Source organism: Bombyx mandarina, chromosome 23 (assembly GCF_030267445.1).
Source record: "Bombyx mandarina strain Sakado chromosome 23, ASM3026744v2".
NCBI lineage: Eukaryota > Metazoa > Arthropoda > Insecta > Lepidoptera > Bombycidae > Bombyx > Bombyx mandarina.
The window spans coordinates 18,344,385-18,364,961 of NC_143229.1; the positions used below are offsets into that span (position 1 = coordinate 18,344,385).

General features: G+C 37.0%; 3 protein-coding genes across 19 annotated transcripts in view; 2 read left to right on the top strand and 1 right to left on the bottom strand.

Annotated features, from left to right (window-relative positions):
* The window catches only part of Nf1 (neurofibromin 1), a 79,702-nt gene extending 75,930 nt beyond the window's left edge, over nucleotides 1–3,772 (top strand). For all 12 annotated transcript variants that reach the window (XM_089737250.1, XM_089737257.1, XM_089737251.1 and 9 more), the window contains 3 exons: nucleotides 347–409; nucleotides 1,397–3,120; nucleotides 3,402–3,772. In XM_089737250.1, the coding sequence (XP_089593376.1) occupies nucleotides 347–396 (50 nt within the window). In that variant the 3' untranslated portion in view covers nucleotides 397–409; nucleotides 1,397–3,120; nucleotides 3,402–3,772. The remainder of the gene's footprint in view (nucleotides 1–346; nucleotides 410–1,396; nucleotides 3,121–3,401) is intronic.
* The window catches only part of LOC114244176 (uncharacterized), a 223,716-nt gene extending 205,438 nt beyond the window's left edge, over nucleotides 1–18,278 (bottom strand). For 2 of the 3 annotated variants that reach the window (XR_016325115.1, XR_016325114.1), the window contains exons 1-6: nucleotides 17,790–18,278; nucleotides 15,760–15,841; nucleotides 15,058–15,209; nucleotides 14,021–14,139; nucleotides 13,149–13,221; nucleotides 7,391–8,091 (exon numbers count right to left, since the gene is read on the bottom strand). Coding sequence is in view for 1 of the 3 variants with exons in the window: in XM_028175901.2 (XP_028031702.2) it covers nucleotides 13,168–13,221; nucleotides 14,021–14,139; nucleotides 15,058–15,209; nucleotides 15,760–15,841; nucleotides 17,790–17,916 (534 nt within the window). In the remaining 2 variants the exon portion in view is untranslated. Of the gene's footprint in view, nucleotides 1–4,652; nucleotides 8,092–13,148; nucleotides 13,222–14,020; nucleotides 14,140–15,057; nucleotides 15,210–15,759; nucleotides 15,842–17,789 lie in introns of those variants that run through there. The other variant, XM_028175901.2, reaches the window with a different exon arrangement.
* A 1,135-nt stretch (nucleotides 18,279–19,413) lies between these two features.
* Nucleotides 19,414–20,577, top strand: part of egg (SET domain bifurcated histone lysine methyltransferase eggless) — a 42,283-nt gene continuing 41,119 nt past the window's right edge. For all 4 annotated transcript variants that reach the window (XM_089737263.1, XM_089737264.1, XM_089737266.1 and 1 more), the window contains exon 1: nucleotides 19,414–19,753. In XM_089737263.1, the coding sequence (XP_089593389.1) occupies nucleotides 19,711–19,753 (43 nt within the window). In that variant the 5' untranslated portion in view covers nucleotides 19,414–19,710. The remainder of the gene's footprint in view (nucleotides 19,754–20,577) is intronic.

Consider the following 20,577-nt stretch of genomic DNA (forward strand, 5'->3'; position numbering starts at 1 on the left):
AATAAATTAAAAAAAACAGCATTACTAATACGTTATTGTAAATATTATGAATGCATTTGATATCATGTTTGAGTTTCGGCCGAATGAAATTGGCAAGTGTATGTTAAATATGAATGTGGAAGGATATACAGGAAGAGGTAGACCTAAGAAGAAATGGATGGATTGCGTGAAAGACGATATGTGTAAGAGGGGAGTGAGCGAAGAAATGGTATATGATAGAGGAGTATGGAAGGAGAGAACATGTTGCGTCGACCCCAGGTGATTGGGAGAAGGGCAGGAGAATGATGAAGGTGATGTTTGAGTTTCGGTTGGCGTGACGTATTAAAGAGTTCTGTTTCGTCCGCAGCTGTGGTCCACAGGCCGACCACGTTGTTCTGCTCTAGTCAAGACGCGTAGCTTTAGTCTTTAGGTGAGTCTATTTTATATAATAATTACTATCTATTTCCGTTTATCCTCTCTCTTTTTCTCCACCTTATCCCACTAGGTGGGGACAGCGCAGCTATTTTTTCTCTTCCATTCTCTTCTATCAGCCGTCATCTCAACACTCACTCCTCTCTCTCTCATATCGTCATTCACACACTCCATCCATGTCTTCTTCGGTCAAACTCTTGCCCCTCTACCTTGCCTACCATTTCCATACATCTCCTAGTCACATGCATCTTCTCTCTACGCATCACATGTCCATACCACGCTAACCGTCCGCTCTTTAATTTGTTGATTACCGGGGCTACTTTTCGTCAATCCAGTGTAACAATTATTGTATGTGAAGATAAGTTTATTATATTCGCGTCACACTCAGTCAAGTGGAGGTCATTTAGTGAAATAGTTTGGACATATTTGTGGTCACCGTGGTCTGTAGTGGGGGTCACGTGGGGACCTCCTGTGGAGACGGGATGTCGATGCGTGCACACGAGTAACATCTACGGTGAACGAATAAGGTTTAATTACAACTCAGTACTGCTTAACAAATTTGAGGGCGCGCACGAATAGACGCCGTCTTGCTTAAATAGGTCGATAAGCTCACCTGGTGTTAAGTGGTTACTGGAGCCCATAGGCATCTATAGCGTAAATGCCGCCACCCACCTTGAGATATGAGTTCTAAGGCCTCAGTATAATTACAACGGCTGCCCCGCCCTTCAAACCGAAACGCATTACTGCTTCATGGCTGAAATAGGCAGGGCGGTGGTACCTACCCGCTCGTATCCGGACGTCCTACCACCATTAACTGCACAAGTTATAATTTTGCGGGTTTGATTTTTATTACACGATGCTATTCCTTCGGAATGTGCGACGGCACTGATGTCCATGAGCCATTACCAATTAGCATCATGTAAGCTCTGAGCTCGTTCACTCGTCAGTAAATAAGTTCAAACTAATCATGGCCGTTTCTTTTTAGATCATAGACAAACCTAGGACCCCGAGAAGACGGACCCCGAAGAAGAAAACTAATTACCTCTTATTATATTGTTAATAATAAATTAGTATTTTAAGAAAATATAAAATCGCTATTCGGTTAATTAAATCAGTATATTTTTGGTCATTTAGGGGCCAGGGGGGGACTGATTATTTGCCTCTTAACAAACTTAATTAACTTAGAATTAACAAGCTTCTAACGATAATATCTCAGATCTGAATAGTAATAAATTTTAAATTAAAAGGAATCTATTTGTTACGAAGATATTTTGTTATTGGTTTACACAGTACCGCGTAAAAAAAAATTTAATGTTAACTTTATTCCATTGAAATAAATATATATATATTTACATGCAAACGGTCTCATATAAGACATTTGGCTGCGAAATTGTATATTTTCATCGCAAATATATGATTCTATTCAATGTTGGAGATTTTGCACGTAGACTTGACAAGTATTTTTAGTCAAATCTTATTTCAGTGCAACGTAGGCCTAATTATATGGCTCTGATTTTAGAATCATTGTGTATAAATGTATTACTTGTCTAAAAAGAGTAAAAGAAACAGGAACAGAACGTAAGATGTAGGTATTGGTCCAGGGATTGCCAGGAGGTCTGAATTTGAAATAATCCGCTTAAAACAGGCGCTTTCATGAAACGGCCCAGCGAAGTGGAGGAAAAACTGAGGCAAGATCTACAAACAAAAGTTGGATCCACAGACTGCCCACAACATAAGAACACAGATATGATAGTAGCTATCTTAACGTAGAAATCTATGGACCGTCTATCGGGTCAACTGACATTTTTCATACAGGCGAGCAATTGTTCAAAACTCCTTAGCGTACTGGTGAAGATAGGCATATCATCTATATAAGAGTAGCAGAAGTTTAAATCTCTAGTCGGCACAAATTTGAAAACCATAAATCTTTAAAAAGTTTGAAAGATTCGCGTTCCTAAATCCGAATGACGTATGAGATTTGTATAAACTTCACGGCCTTATTACATCAATCTTCGATATATTCTCTGTCCCTGGAATTTGATTATACGCTTTGACTAAATCGACACCTGAAAAATTTTATACAACCATAATGACGAGATGACAAATCTTGTATAAACATTCTAATTGGATTGGATTGACATGTTTTGTAATCTTCACGTGGACTCCAACTTTAATCTTGGAAATCGACATGCTTGGTTTCCATTAAATACTATGGCATCGAAGCCTATTTTGGCTGTATTTCACTTCTCGAGACTACACTTGCACTATACAAGTGGGGGTTACACGTATGTTGGGTGTGAAGCTATGTTTAGGGATATTCTGAGTACTAGCGCGGCGTCGTAGCGTCAAATATCGGATCTTTTGATACTTACAGTCGCAGTGTGTCAGTCGGAACTTTTAAACTTAAAAATCAGACTTGATTCACGATAACAGTCATGCTTTCCGATTCCAAGAGTAGAAGATCAAAACAAAGATAAAAAAAATCGGTATCCGCCTGCAGGATTCGAACATCGGTACAGTCGCATCGCTCGATACGAATGCCCGGCTGTTTTATCCTTTAAGCCACGACGACTTCAAAGGGAAATTGTAGGTCGTTTCTCCTTGTTTTTCATTAACAATATAATTTAAACCGCGTCAAGTATATCTCAAGGTGGGTGGTGCATTTTACGTTGTAAATGTCCATGGGCTCCAGTAACCGCTTAACACCAGGTAAATAATAAATAATAAATAAATAAATATTTACTAACGATCACGCCACGTTAACTGGTCCCGTGATAAGTTCGTAAAGAACTTGTGTTACAGGTACCAGATAACGGAAATAAATGTAATTTTTTTATTATATACATACATATATTTAATATACATCCATAACCCTGGAAAAGACATTTATATTTATCATACAAATATCTACCCTTGGCGGGATTCGAACCCGCGACCCCCTTGTGTAGTGACCATGTCACTTACCACTACACCAAACGGCCGTTGAACAGGTGGGCTGTGAGATCGTCCACCAATCTAAGCAATAAAAAAAAATGCTTCACTTTACCTTCGTCACTGTCGACTAAATTATATTGCATCTGGTTCAAATGCACATCAGACTTTGGTCGGTTCAACATGGATATCGAGACTTTTTAAGTATCTTATGCTTACAAAGATCCCAATCGCCTACCGTCAAAACCAATCGTGTTAAAGTCACATTAGAAATAAATCATGTATCGAATTTACAGAAATACCAATTTTTAGAGCCTAATGTATTAATTAAACATTGTTAAATTTTTGTTTACTCTAAAAATGTTTTTGTAGTTAAATTATTTATGATGTTAGTGTGAATGTGCCGTAAATAAATGTTTTAGTATGCAGAGTGATGGTTGTTTTATTTAATATTAACAAAGACGCGTCCACTTCTTGCTTCCGCGCAGAAACCACGTTCTTTCCTTAGAACGCCACGTGAACACATTACAGAAAGCTTATAATGGCAAGATAATAAGACAATCGATTTACCGATTTATATCACTGTTGCGACTACACGATCATAGTTTGCGTGGATCCTGGGATATGTGCAAGTTAGTGTCTGACCGCAACACATATGCTTGTAATACTTAACGAAAGGGGGTCTTCCGGTCACCGTCCTCGTCGAACCCGTCGCTTGCGACGAAGGGCTCTACGAGCGAATTAACCCACAGACACGGTCCACTGAGTTTCTCGCCGGATCTTCTCAGTGGGTCGCACTTCCGATCCGATGGTAGATTCTGCGAAGCACTGCTCTTGCTAGGGTCAGTGTGAGCAATTCTCCGGTTTGAGCCCCGTTAGGGTCAAGCTGAAATAGCCTCTCAAGGCTATCAGCATAGGTAGGAAAAAGAAAGGGGGTCTATAGTCTCTAGACATCGTTTTAAATATACAGGCCGAATAATCATACAGTCAATTATATTTTTAATATCATTTATCGAAGAAAAATGACACATTTTTATTTCAAACTAGCGACCCGCTCACACTTCGCTTCGGGAAATTATTATTGATTATGAAAATAAGATGTCAGATTTTTTCTCAATCTCCTCCTCAAGCATTTGCTCGTCTACCTGTCTTGTTGAAAGCGAAAAGGTCTCCGGGCCACCAATAATGTTCCAACTCAAAGAAAACAATTCGTTTCATTAATAAATTACCCTCACCTCGTGATTTCTCCCGCGTAAAAGTCGTTATTACGAACGCCTTAACTGGAAAATTTTTCATTAAAAAAAAAACAGTTTTTTGTATTGAAAACCTTTATTTTCATTAACAAACACCATTTCGTGATACAAATAAAAATTAAAAATAATAATAATAATATATTGAAATTCGAAATATAATTCCACCCAATCTTGGCAACTTTGATTCCTTTTATTAAGGCAACACTGACAGGACGAGACTTGCGAGCTAGGCAGCGATGTTTTGAATCTTCGAACCCAATTCACAACAACAATTAGGGTCATATTCCGTTACATTCTTTATTATTGGCCTTATAAACAGACGCGCATACGGTCCACACGATGGTGAGTGGTTACCATCGCCTATGGACGTCATCAATGGCAGAGGCACAGCCAACCTGCTGCCTACCCTTAAAATACATTAATACCGTAGAGGTTTTAAGACCAAAATGGTCCGAACATCAACTGAAAAATCTAGTGGAGACAGTATTGTAACTTCATTGTCGAGACTTCGTTGCTAGCACCAACAAACTATACATAGACATAGTATTAAAGTCAGAGATCCTTAGACTAATATAGAAGTGATAAAAAAATCTAAGTTGAACTATTTAAATATTGAAATTGTTTTACTCGAGAAAAGCTTAGGTTGTTACTCAAATTTAATGCATACTAGCTGGCCCGGCAGACTTCGTAGTGCCTCAATCGATAAATAAATTGTATAAAATTAACTTAAAACAAACAAAAGGAATCGGTCCGACGGGGGACACGTCAAAGGAAAACAAAATTGTCATTTTTATTTAATTCCGAGCATTTTCATATTTATCTACCTTTTAAACATTCTTTGGACTTCCACAAATAATTCAAGACCAAAATTAGCCAAATCGGTTTAGCTGTTCTCGAGTTTTAGCGAGACTAACGAACAGCAATTCATTTTTATATATAGAGATTAAAGATTAATATGATAATGTAAGGAAAATTATAACATAAATTACAAAATATATATAAATAGTTAGGAGTCACATACGTTCTCAGTACCGCTGCCGTATGCGTGAGAGAAAGAGACGACAGACAGACTGGCGCCGTAACGCGTTACGTAACGAATCGGTTTGTCCTCACATAAGAAGTTATCACTTCAAACAATCCGATGCGTTTTATCGGTTTTAATTTGACCCTCAATGAAGTTATTATGTTTTTCAAGCAAGAACAATTATATTTTTTTAAAGAAATATTATTATATTTTATGTATATCTTAGTACAATTAAAGGAATTAAATTTACTCTAATTGAGTGTACAACAATTACATGATATAATCATGAAACTCAAAGAAAATGTCAATATTGGATTTGTTTTATTTATTTTCGTGTCCGGTGGCGCCCTCTGGTGTTGGAGGTGCGGTCCGCATCGGGAAGCTGTGCCGGCTAGATGTAACACATCTAGTTCAATACAATTCAATTGTTTGGAATTGGATGTAACGTCTTCGACAACCGATTGAGATGTATTTTGTTGATGGTTTTTTTTGTTGATTTTTTACTTTCATTATCAGATTTTTGTTAGCCAAAGTGTTGTACGCCACCACCACATCTACGCACAGGGGGCGCTGGCGGCGGGAATTTTTATCTTTTGAAACAAACATCGTGTAATTCGTTTCCAAATGATTCTTGTCTACCTGATGGTTGTCTGGAATAAATCGCTCTTAGCGATAAGACCGCCAATTGTACTTTTTTTGTATTTCATCTTCCGAATGTTCTTTTTTGTGTACAATAAAGAATACTCTTCTCGAATCTCTCTCTCTCTCTCTAAAACGTCGAATTTGTATGAATTTTTCTATATATGCTTTTCGCTGCATTGAACATCAACTAATATGGTTTATAGATGAAACGAAGCGCACCGGACACCAGCTAAATTACACCCAATTGATTTTATGTACACAATATACACAACCCATATAAGTCAGATCAACGAGCACGCAGCACGCCCGATGTTAAGCGGAGAGATCCTTTTTTTTTATTGCCTTTGTAGGCAGACGGCCATACGGCCCACCTGATGGTGAGTGGTTACCGTTGCCCATGGACTTCAGCAATGCCAGGGGCAGAGCCAAGCCGCTGCCTACCGCGAATCCTCCAGACATGAGGTTCAAGGCCCAATGAATCGATAAAGTCGTTACTTTTCAAAAATCCCCGTAAACGATTTAAATATTGGTTGATTTTGATAACAAAAAAAAAACATTTTTCTATAAATGTATTTAGTGAACTGACAGCCCATCTGATATTGTACGGAACCCGCAGACATCTATTTCATCGCTCATCTCTGACGCTGAGATAAAGATTTCATCTCGTATCGAATCAACAGCATGACCCTTCCCTTCAAAGTGAAATTCATATTTGTTTAGTGTCCGTAGTGTAACTAGTGGCGCCCTTGTAGATTCAGCAGGCAATATAAGTTGGCGATTTAAGTAATTACATATAAAAAAAACACATAGTCCCATAATTGAAATCAAATTACACGGCTTTAAGGTAAAATTCACGCAAATACATTTATAAAAAAAAATTCAAATTGATTAAATATTTTTTTCCATTAAAAATATTATTTGATTAATCAATACAATTTAATGTAATCTGTGGTTTTATTTTAACCGGCATCAGAAAATGATGTAACCTTATTTTTATTTTTATGGTTACTGTAGCCCATAGACATCTACAACGTAATTGCGCCACCCACCTCGAGATTACAACGGCTGCCCCACCCTTCAAACCGAAACGCATTACTGCTTCACGGCAGAAATAGGCGGGCGGCGGTACCTACCCGCGCGGACTCACAAGACGTTCTACCACCAGTAATTGCCTGAGTTCAAACTATTCATCAACTAAATTCACTTTTCTTTAGTTGTGTACAGATGGCGCTACACGCTACACAGTTGTAAACATTTTAAAACGAAATCCTTGCTTGCTTCGTCCAATCAGGATAGCCTCTATGTTTAAGTTTTTCTTAAAGATGATATTGACCATCCGATGCGCAGTGGTCACCATCGCCAACCATCAAGCGAAGCCGGAAGCCACCCCTCAACTTCCAGTAGAACCTTCTCCTTGAGCCTCATTTGAAGGATACTGGGCAAAGGTTCAGCCCAGACAAATCCATGCATCAATTGTATCATTAAAATATCGTCGCTGTCAAACCAAAATCTGGTATGTGCAAAAACTCTATTTTGAATTAACCAGGAAAAACATTTCCGTATATTTTTTTATATAGAGGCGAACTTTTAAGAACTATATCAAATGAAAGCTATAGATAAATATTAAAGCTATAGACACATAACAGTTTTTTTTATATGGTAGATAGGGTTGTGAACTATACGAAAAGGTCAAAAAGCAAAAATCTCAATAAGTGCACATAGTAGATTTTAGTTCGACAACGACGATTATGTATTTCTATGTAATTGTATAATAAAGCTAATATCCATTCCTAGCGTACCGATCCCGTACGAAAAGTCTTTCGTTACAATCTGAAAACAAAAAAATTTACATTATCATTATGGTGTCAACGATTAATGCATATTTTGATAACAGGAACAGTCTGTTGAGGCACAGGCGCACAATATGGAAAATGTTTTAATTAAATAATTTGTTATGTATAGATATTAAGTCACATTATAAAAGGGCAGGTAGTTGCAAAAATAAATCAGTCTGCTTTGGAATTCCGACTTTCATTTGTAATACACAACAACTGGCGACGAGGATAATCATTTAAAAACATTTTCGACGCGTGTTTTCTCTTAAATTGTAATAATGCCGATTGGGAAAGTTGAAAGTTTTGATATGGGATCTCAAAATTGGGACACATACATTCGTCGTGTAAAACAATTCATGGAACTCAACGACATTGAACAGAGACTTCACGTTGCAACGCTCGTAACCTTAGTTGGGTCTGAGTGCTATGACTTAATGTGTGACTTGTGTGCTCCGGACTTACCAGAAGAAAAGGATTTCGACATACTCGTAAAATTAGTCAAAGATCATCTAGAACCTGAAAGATCGGAAATAGCAGAACGTCATATCTTCAGGCAAAGAAAGCAGCAAAATAACGAAAGCATTCGTTCCTACCTACAAAGTTTGAAACATTTGGCTAAAACTTGCAATTTCGGCATCACATTAGAAATTAATCTACGCGATCAATTCGTATCAGGATTATATAGTGAGGAGATGCGATCAAGGCTGTTTGCTGAAAAAGATATAGATTACAAGCGCGCTGTTGAGTTGGCATCAGCACTGGAAGCAGCGGATCGACATGCGATGGCGGCTGGGGGCACTGGGGGCAGCTCACAGGCTGCGTCCGAGAGCGAAGGCATGCATCGGGTCGGCGGAGCGCGCGCGGAGGCTCGCTGCGCCTGCAGACGCTGCGGCAAGCTGGGCCATGCGGAGGGTCGGTGTCGGTACAAGCACTACACCTGTGACTCATGTGGCGAGAAGGGACACCTAAAATCAATGTGTCGGAACCGTAAAGGTAACCAAAAGATTGAAAAAAACCGAGGTCAGTACTATTTAAACCATAGTGACTGTGATTCTAGTGATAATAGTTTTTATAACTTAAAGGACCTGATCAGTAGCGAGGGTGAAGGACCATATTACGTGAAAATTTTTGTTCAAAATGTTCCATGTAAATTTGAGATTGATACGGGTTGTAAAATTTCGGCCATATCTAAAGCTTTTTATGAAAAGCATTTTATGTGTATTCCTATACAAAGCGAAATTTTGAATTTTAGTTCATATACAGGCGATGTAATTGAGACTATCGGTTATATAATGGTAGACGTATCTTGTGGTCGTGAGTCCGCCAAATTAAAACTATATGTAATTAAAAACGGCGGCCCGCCACTGCTAGGCCGAATTTGGATTAAAATATTAAAATTAAGTTTTCTAAAATGTCATTCGATTTCTGAGACGACCTCGACGGTGGAGGCTTTACGAAACGAATTTCCAGTTTATTATTTTTATTATTTATTTATTATTATTATTATTTATTTATTATGTTTATTATTTATTCCAGTTTATATTAATTTCCACTTTAGGTGGTGGTGAATATTACACAAAATTGGATTTATCTAATGCATTCCAGCAATGCCTCTTAGACGAAGAATCCCAGCCGATGACAGCGATCACGACACACATTGGTACTTTTGTCTATAAGCGCGTTCCGTTTGGAATTAAATGCATTCCGGAAAACTTTCAGAAGATTATGGAAGAGATTCTAAGTGGTCTGCCGTCAACCGTTATTTTTGCGGACGATATATGTGTAACCGGAAAAAACAGGTTTGAACATTTATCAAATCTACGAGCAGTGTTGAGGAGACTCAAAGAAAACGGATTAAGAATTAATTATGACAAATGTAAATTCTTTCAAAGTTCTGTTACGTATTTAGGCTATAAAATAGACAAACAGGGCTTACACACTGACAAAAAGAAAGTTGATGCCATAGTGGCCGCCCCCGCACCTACGAATTTAACTCAATTGAGAAGTTTTATGGGTCTTGTTAATTTTTATTCGAACTTCGTTGTTAATATGAGTGATATTTTGAAACCTTTATATAATTTGTTAAAAAAAAATGTAGAATGGTGTTGGACAGATAAATGTCAACAAGCATTTATACGAATTAAAAAAGTGTTAAGCAGCTCTCCGGTACTGGCACATTATAACCCAAATTCGCCATTAGTGCTGTCCGTTGACAGCAGCCAGTACGGACTGGGCGCCGTCCTCACTCAGAAGCACATCGACGGCACTGAGCGGCTCGTCAGCTGTGCCTCACGGACTCTCGCGCCAGCCGAACTTAACTATTCTCAGCTGGACAAAGAAGCTTTGGCTATAATGTTTGGGGTTACTAAACACCATCAGTATTTGTACGGGAGACGTTTTGTTTTACGAAGTGATCATAAGGCTTTGAGTTATATTCTTGGAAAGAATAAAGGTATACCTCTAACCGCCGCGAGTCGTCTGCAACGATTTGCTGTAAAGCTAGCTGCGTATGATTTTGAGATCGAATTTATTAGTTCTACAGATAATTGCCAGGCTGACGCGCTATCACGACTTCCACTGGATACTAATTTTAAGAATAATATTAAGGAGTATAATTACCTAAACTTCGTTCAAGAAAGCTTTCCACTCAATTTTAAAGAAATTAAAAAGGAAGTTACGAAGGATCCTTTACTAAACAAAATTTACGGTTACGTCATGTTTGGCTGGCCCTCTGTCAGTAAAGAACAAGCAGAAAAACCCTATTTTAACAGAAGAGAATCCATACATATTGATCACGGTTGTCTTGTATGGGGTTACAGAATAATAATTCCAACTTCATTGCGAGAGACTGTGTTACAGGAGTTACATGAGGGACATCCGGGTATTGTTAAGATGAAACAATTAAGCCGGAACTACGTATGGTGGGAGACAGTCGATGCGGACATTGAACGTGTATGTGCTCAGTGCCAGGCCTGTCGATCTCAGCGCGCTGCACCACCATCGGTGCCGCTGCACTCGTGGCCATGGCCGGAAGAGCCGTGGGCGCGCCTTAATCTTGATTTCTTGGGACCGTTTAATAACAAATATTACTTAATTATAGTGGACGCTCATTCAAAATGGATCGAGGTGAAAAAATTGAGCTGTACATCAGCCACGGCAGTAATCGCATGTCTCAGACGATTGTTTGCTCGATTTGGCTTAGCAAAAAAGGTAGTAACTGATAACGGACCACCTTTCTCGTCGATCGAATTTAGAACATATTTAAGTAAAAACGGTATAAAACATTTACCGGTGGCTCCGTATCATCCATCTAGCAATGGTGCAGCGGAAAACGCCGTAAAAACCATAAAAAGAGTGTTGAAAAAGGCTTTAATTGAAAAGGAAGACGACAATACCGCCTTGACAAAATTTCTCTTTATGTACAGAAATTCTGAGCACAGCACTACAGGGCGCGAACCAGCAGTTGCTTTGTTCGGACGTCGCCTGCGTGGAAGACTGGATCTGTTGCGTCCAAATACTAGCTCCATAGTACGAGAAGCACAGCTGGCAAGCGAAAGCTATAATGCAGGCACAGCCGGATATAGGGAGGCGGCAGAAGGAGACTCGGTCCTATTGCAAGATTTCACACAGGGAAAAAAGAAATGGACCACAGGAACAATAAAAAACCGCTCAGGTCCGGTGACATACAGGGTAACAGCAGATGACGGGCGGGTACACAAACGTCACATCGACCAGATTTTAATAAGTAATAATAGTCGAAAATCACGTTATTCTTTGTCCAAATTAAACACTGATTTCGAGACAAAATCAGTAAATGATAGTGTGGGTGAAGTTCGGGAAAGTCCGTGTATGACCGGAGAAAAGGAGCTCAACTCCAGCTATGACACGGGACCGGAAAGTCCACAACCTGTGACTCCTAGTCACTCGCCGGCGCCGAATGTCTTGCAACCATCGCGTCAGCGCCGTAAAGCTGCTTTAACGTGTATTCAGAGAATTAAGGACCAAAATTACTAAATATATTTACATATGTGTGTATAAGATTATATACTTGTATTTATGACAGGTATACTAGTAATCTAAATGTCGAGAATAAGAACAACATGAAAATTGTGTTTAGAGCCTTATAGGGTTATTGTTCGCATATTATTTGGTTAGGAAATAGCGGTATAAACATCATTTGTGTATATGTATTTTTATGTTAGTTATAATCATACGATATTTGTTTCCTGTGAACACTCACTTTTGAAATTGCCTGTTTTTACTGTCATGTGTAAGCAATATCATGTAACGCGTTGTTTCAACCATGTTCTCTCATTTATTCAGCATTCGGGAATTTGTATTCCATTAATTTAAGAGGAGGACAATGTTATGTATAGATATTAAGTCACATTATAAAAAGGCAGGTAGTTGCAAAAATAAATCAGTCTGCTTTGGAATTCCGACTTTCATTTGTAATACACAACATAATTTTCATTATTAATTAATTTATTTATTTATTCATTTATGTACACACAGAAAACAAGACACAGTACAGAGTAATAGGAAAATTATGTACAAAAGCACTGCTTATTTCTTTGAAGAAATCTCTTCCAGCAGACCTGCGAGAGGATAATGAGAATAATAATAAAAAGTGATAAGTGTGTGTAGAACAAATAACACATAACTAAAATAACAAATACAACATGAGAATTATAGCACATACACATAGCAAATATTATAAGTAACACAGTAACACTCGTATATGCCAAGAGTATGTTATAGTTAATGTTGATACAGATATTCTAATAAATTTAAACCATAATAATATCTACTTATTTTTAAATTTATTTTCATGAATAATACTAGCAGAGTAAGATGGAAAGTATTCTTATATGATTATTACATGTAAATAATTTTCAATGAAAGCCCTTTGGTGTTCAATTTAAAATTTATTTGAATATCGTCAAACATATTATATCTCTTATGGGATTTTCAACTTTAAATCAAGGCCAGTGTGTGCTTTTGCAGAACCTCACATTTTCTATACTAAAATAAATAATTTAAGTTACATACCTTATTTATATCTTTAAAGCTAAGTTGCATTTCTAATCGATAGTTTTGGACTGTCATTCTTATCCGATGGATCCTGAGAAGAATATAGAATTAAATATACATGTACAAGAGCTTAGGTAGTCTTCATACTCCGGACTTGACTCTCAATCCAAAAATATAATGGAAGCAAAACGAACTTGTTGCCACTCACAGCATTTTTCTTTTTTTTTGTTGCTTAGATGGGTGGACGAGCTCACAGCCACCCTGATGTTAAGTCTTAAGATATCTACAACGTAAATAACGTCACCCACCCATATATTATAAGGTCTCAGTATAGTTACAATGGCTGCCCCACCCTTCAAAACGAAACGAGCAGACCAGAGGTTCTACCACCAATAAAACCTTAAAACTACTGGAATCGTTTGTGCAACCTTAGCCGTCCTTCAATTAGCTTTGGAAGTGTAGTTTTAAATGAAGACCTGCCACGTCCATCCTACACATTACTGCTGCAAGGCACTCCTTCTTTTGTATTTAATATTTTTAATTTACCGGATCTTTCGTGTTCCTAGTGTGCTTGAGGGTGGTGAAATATCCGGCTACACATCTGGGCTCCCCGAAACAATCAGCAAATCCACTATCTTATCAGATGATATAGAACAGTTATAATAAAATCCCTCCCGCCGAAAACCCACAAAATATTACTGGATTATTCTTATCCTGTGTATTCAAAATACTGAATGAAAAATTGATTCAAACTTAGACCAATATAAATTTTAACTGCCTTAAAAATTTTGACCGATCTTTGTGGCGAGGCTTGGGGGAGGTCTATGTCCAGCAGTGGACGTCTGTGGGCCGATAAGAAGAAAAATTTTGCTCACAACATATCTACATACCTCTTCCAAATTAGCCATGAGACCATTTCTAATGGATGCTCTCAATGTGTCATCATCCTCATCATCATCATCCGTGTGTACATCATAGAACTCCTCACTGTCCATCTCAGCATCGGTTCCTTAAACAAACATAAAGTGCAATACGGTAATTAAGAAATTGCTTCCAAAACGAAATTGATAGTATTAATTGACCAAGCTGTAAGCATACTGGCGGTAGAACCTCTTGTGAGTCCGCGCGGGTAGGTACCACCACCCTGCTTATTTTTGGCGTGAAGCAGTAATGCGTTTCAGTTTGAAGGGTGGGGCAGCCGTTGTGACTATACTGAGACCTCAGAACTTATAATATCTCAGGATGGGTGGCGCATTTACGTTGTAGATGTCTATGGGCTCCAGTAACCACTTAACACCAGGTGGGCTATGAGCTCGTTCGCCCATCTAAGCAATAAAAAAAAAGTAGCCCATGCATTGCAGATGACATGTCTTTCTTCAAAGAAAGCTTGTAAAGAGTACTTAACGGTATGCAGTGGCTTGGCTCTGCCCCCGGTAATGCTGAAGTCCATGGGCGACAGTAACTACTCACCATCAGGCGAGCCATATGGTCGTCTGCCTACAAGGGCAATAAAAAAAAGGTGGTCTTATACGATCAGGTAATAAAAAACCACCACTTGAATAATCATTACACCTGGTCAGAGAGCAATGACATTCAGCTCAAAACATATATCTGACAACAGAATATGAAGCCTCCTGAAATATTAGTTACATCAGTTGATTACCCTAATATTTATACGCGAATATAATTGTATTGTATGAAACAAATAATACGATCATACCAATTTGTCTATATTGACTAAACACCCTTACGGCCTAAGGTAGGAATCAACAAAAAGTGAGTAACAGGAGACAGAAGGTATTTTATAACATCATTATGAAAGCTTTGACCGAGAAGTAGCTAAGTTGCTGTGTTTTATGTGAAATTCAATTATATTTCATTTCTTCAATAACTCAATTTATAAATGCTCTATCATCTATTTACTTACCACCTATAGATTGGTAATCGGTGTAATATTCAGAGTCCGATGCATAGCTCTGTTCCGGTGCATCAACAACATCTCCACTTGGTGCAGACTTCTTTGGAGGCCTTTCAGGTCGAGGTCTGCCAGATTTTTTTTGTTTCACTCGCCGAAGGTGTCTGCGTTAAAAATAAAACTTTAGATTACAGGACATTCTGATGTTACTGTCGTTAATATTCAAATTCAAATTCAAAACACAATATATATATATTTTATCATATTTGAGTTCAATGTTTCAATGATGTAGAATGGCTGCGCAATATGGTTACAAGGAGAAGCATAAAACAACTTTGCAAGTAATAGGCAGCTTGGTCATTTGTATCATTGCAGGCTTTTAATAGACTCTAAAAAATTGTTTTAGCTTCAATATTAGTATCCTAATGGGCTATTCCATGTGCAAACAAGTGGGTCAGCTGTCAGGGACGGATCTGACTGCACTTCCAATACCAGCCCAACAAAGACTAGTGCATCATTGTACCTGCGACTGGATCAGAATCGTGACCCACTTAAAAGTTCCGGCAAGAAACTCGGTCTCTACAGTATATACTGAGCTCCTTAAATTGAATCTCGATACTGCCAATACTATACAGGGTAAATGAACATTGGTGACAGACTGATGGAAAATCAGACATAGAAAATTTTATTATTGAACCTAAATATGATATTTACGTTTCTTTCTGCAGTTCTCTTAAACTCTCGAGTTCCGTCCTCATTGATGCGATCTGGTTATCTAATCTTGCTACTTCTCGCACTGGAATGTAAGCAATCATTTAATAGCTAAATACGGTAGCGTATTGGGCAATAAAAAAAAATAAAGATTATAGTAATAACTTTAGAATATGAGCATAAAATTGATTTTCAAAACGGTTGTAAAGGAACAGATTTCTAAAAGGTAATTTAAATTCTATTAGAATGGTTCCCTTCATGTTTCCTGATCCCCAATTGAATATTTGCGGTAGAAATATACTGAAAAATATGAAAAACAATATTTTTAATTAAAATTTATTAAAATTTATTTTCTGTTTTTTAGTTGGATTTTCTATAAAAGTGTATTTTGTTATTTTTTAACTATTATTTGTATCTTGGTTAAGAGTTATGCAAGCTGCCTTGACTAAGGATAGTTCAAATTGAAATCAATAATTTGAAATAAAGTAATCTCTCTTTTAGATCTATTATCTAATCTGTCGGAGCTTAAACATTTACATATAAATGTAGAAAGCTGATTTCTGGCTTAATTCATACCAACTTCCTCTAGTAGTATTACATACATCAACTACCTATATCGTATCCAAAGGGGACGGCCCATTTCAGGCCCAAAGCGGACAATAGATTAGAGAAAAAATACTTAGTGCATTAATTTTGTCATAAATAAATATGCATTTACTTTCTTCCAAATATGCGCCACTACAGTTTACAATAAGTAGTTTAAAAAAAGTAACTCTATTGAAAAAAACAAGAATATTATTTTTGCGGGAAAAATATTGCCAGCATCAAAACGTTTTACGTATTAAGTAAACATTTTAAGTATATAAAAAAACATATAAATAAATCATTTTAAATATTATCATTAATCAATCGATTTTAATCGATTTTAAGCTCATAAAATAACATCAAAGATACCCATTGGACTTTAACTTGTTATTATACTTGAGACCTTAGAACTTATATCTCAAGGTGGGTGGCACATTTAAGTTGTAGATGTTTGTGGGCTCCAGTAACCACTTAACACCAGGGTGGCTGTGAGATCGTCCACCCATCTAAGCAATAAAAAAAAAACTTAACTTGTATTGTTATTTAAATATGTACAACTAAAACACAACATAACAAATAAAATATGATGTGTACTCGTAAAAAAAATATTAAGAAATAAATCAAATATCGATTATTTAAAAAAATGATCGATATATGAATTTCATGTAATTATTTTTCTTTATACTGACAACACTGATTTTAATCTGACTGACTGACACTTCGCTTGCTGCTTGTGCTTGCGTTCAAAATGGATGTGTTTTGATTTTTCTTCGATTTATTTTGCTTTTATCAATAACGTTTCATACTACGGCTGAAAACCATTGTGTGAATTGTGGTTTTAACCTGACCGAGATTTAAAACCGTCTCATATGCTCTCCTGTGCTATTTTTAGATGATTTACTAATTGTGTATGAAGATGAAGAAAATATAGATATTTAAAGAAGTATGTGTGTTTTTTATACCCTAATAACTACAATTGGATAAAAATACATTAGGAACATCTTAAACATTAAAAAAAGAAAAGTTCTTGAGGTATTTATATAGAAAATTAACCTCAAAACGAGTTTTTTTATTTTTATTATATTTTTTATAATAGTGGCGTCAATTTCAATATATTTTTTAGATATCTAATACATTTAAGAATTTGAATCAGTCCATTTTTATAGTAATATTTGATGTCCACCTTGGGCCTAGCACACTATGGAGAGTGGGCATTCCCCTTTCATATATTCAATTTTGATTTTAATATAAAATTATACATCTTGCTTTATTTATAGAGGTAGAGAAGTGCTTCTTTTTCTAATTAATCCCAAGACCAATAGAGTTCAATAAATTCCATGAGTGTTTGGTTCGATATGAATATATGCAGGAAATTTAAAACTGCTAAACGCTTCGTTTCGGTATTTCCTTAATTTAATGACTAAAATGTTTATTTCAATTTTACTAACCTAGCATGGCTCTTCGTTTTTCCGCATACATCTGTTCATATATGAAGACGCCAGCAGCGCCTACGATGCCGACAATTGCCGCTCCAACAATCATACGTGACGAAAACACATTATTTAATGAATTCATTGTATTATGCAAATAAATGCAAGATACAAGCAGTAATAATTTTATTTCAGGTTTACACTGCGTTTTCTATTGCGAAATTAAAGTCTCCCTTAAATTAACGATTTATAGAACTTTATCTTTAATTTCTATTGCGTTAACGAGAAAATCCATGTAAAAGCAATGTTTTTTTTTGCCCGGCAAATTTTTGCTTGATTTAATATTTTTAGAATTAATACAGTGCTATATTTATGATTAATTGTATTATTCATTTACAATAATCAATAGTCGTAAATAATTAATACTTTGCTGATTAAAATCAGAAGAAAGGTACAAGTACAAACTAACAATTTGTGCAATTTCAACGTTTTGAATTTTATTTTTGACTTTGACAGTAGTAGTAGTTCTATTTTTCCAACTGGAAAAGCAAAGGTATCATACCATATGCCCTAATTTTCTCTATATTTATTTATGAAAAATGACATTATGAAGTGAAATGAAATGAAGTCTATTAATTTGTAACATTAATCAATTGGCATGAAATTAAATGAAATGAGATGAGTAGATATGGTATGAAATATAATCTCAGTAAAATGGTGGTTATTTGCTAAGAGTTTTTCAGTGGACTGATAGCCTTGAGAGGCTATTTCAGCGTAACCTTAATTAATAGGTGAGCTCACAGGGCTAAAACCAGACGACGTTGCTAACACGAACCCTATCAAGAGCCGTGTTTCGCAGTATCTACCACCGGATCGGAAACGCGACAGACTGAGAAGAACCGGCAAGAAACTCAGTGGGCTGTGTCTGTGGATTAATTTACTCGTCGAGCCCTTCGTCGCAAGCGACGGGTTCGACGAGAACGATGATCGGTGCTTGAGGTACCTAAAAGCACCGTTAGTGGGTCGGAAGGTTTCGAAAATCCGAAATGCTGTGTTTTGGGCGACGTCGCGTCGACTGCTTTCCATTCTGTCCGCAGGATCGGGAATGTAGTAAACGTGATTGAATATCTTGGACTGGTTTTAAGTCAGTGCGGGCTGCGCGAGCGAACACTACACTTGCATAGTCATTACGGGGGAAGATCCCGAGAAGCTACGTCCAGCGGCTTTGTTTCATTTTTCCATGTTTGTGCACTATCACAAGAGTAAAGTTGTGTGAATTGTTTTATTTTGTGTATTTTGTGTTTCTTCCCGGTTGAGTGTATATTAGAGGTAGTTTATTAACTGTTTAGTATCTGTGTAAGTTTACAAATGTGGGGAAATGAAATAAAACCGCTGGACGTAGCTCCTTAGGATCTTCCAAAAAGTCTCAGTAAATAATTGCCATTTTACTAAGATTATATTATTTCATCCCATATCATCTCATCTTATTTCATTTAATTTCATGCCAATTGATTAATGTTTCAAATGAATCTACTTTATTTGATTTTGCATTAAATTATTTTTCATTAAAAAAGAATATACAAAAGATTAGGCTGTATCGTACGATACTTTTGCCTTTGCAGTTGGAAAATTAAAACTACTCACTCGAACAGCGTGTGCCGTCAATCAAAATAAAGACTTGTTTTGCATTTAATAGATGTTTTCGATGATTGAATGTTAATAATGTTAATATAATCATCCTAAGCGCCACTGAAAACTTATGGTTGAAATAAACACACAACTATAAATAACGAGTAGGCCCTTACACGTTACTTCAAACCAGTATTCGCATATATACCATTATTCGCGATCCGTAAACTATGTTTCGCTTATTTCCAACCAATTGAATGCTCAATATTGTTGTTGTGGGACCTAAATTCTCTCAACAACTCACTGAAAGATGGAGACGGGTGACGAAAACGTTGGGAACACTTCAACGAAAGGTATACTATCAATTATATGTTGAAATATAATTCATAATCATCGCGGCTGAGAAGCGGCAGATTTCTTGTAATGTTGATGTGGCTGTAAATTGTCGTTCATAATATACCACATTACGCCTTCGTTAACTATCATTGTGATTGATTTGCTAGCGTCATCCTGTTTTAATTCCGACAGGTCTTCAAGTTACCGACAGCCGGGTAGGATGAGCTCTGTAAACCTAGGTCTGAATGCTGCTAGATGGTGGTGACCACACCACCTGCCAGCTCACTTATTGTTTCAATTGGAATCGTAATTGGGATACAGGAACCACTCTTTCCTGAAAGGCTACTGTGTATCATCATCATCAGACTTTTATTTTTGTATTATGACAGTTGTATCTGTACTTGTACTACAATTCTTAATTGGGTGTGCTGGCCAAGAGTTTCAAATTTGGCCTGTTATATATATAGTTCTCAACCTAACTTAATCAACCAAACTTTTCAACCAATCAAATTTTTCACTGGTGGTAGGACCTCTTGTGAGTCCGCACGGGTAGGTATCTGCCTATTTGTACACGCTCTGCCTATTTCTGCCGTGAAGCAGTAATGCGTTTCGGTTTGAAGGGTGGGGTAGCCGTAGTAACTATATTGAGACCATAGAACTTATATCTCAAGGTGGGTGGCGGATTTACATTGTAGATGTCTATGGGCTCCAGTAACCACTTAAAACCAGGTGGACTGTGAGTTCGTCCACCCATCAAAGCAATAAAAAAAAAAAAACCTCCAATTTTGCCAATTTACCTTAACAGATGGACATTGTGATGTCAAACTACTAGCTACTGTAA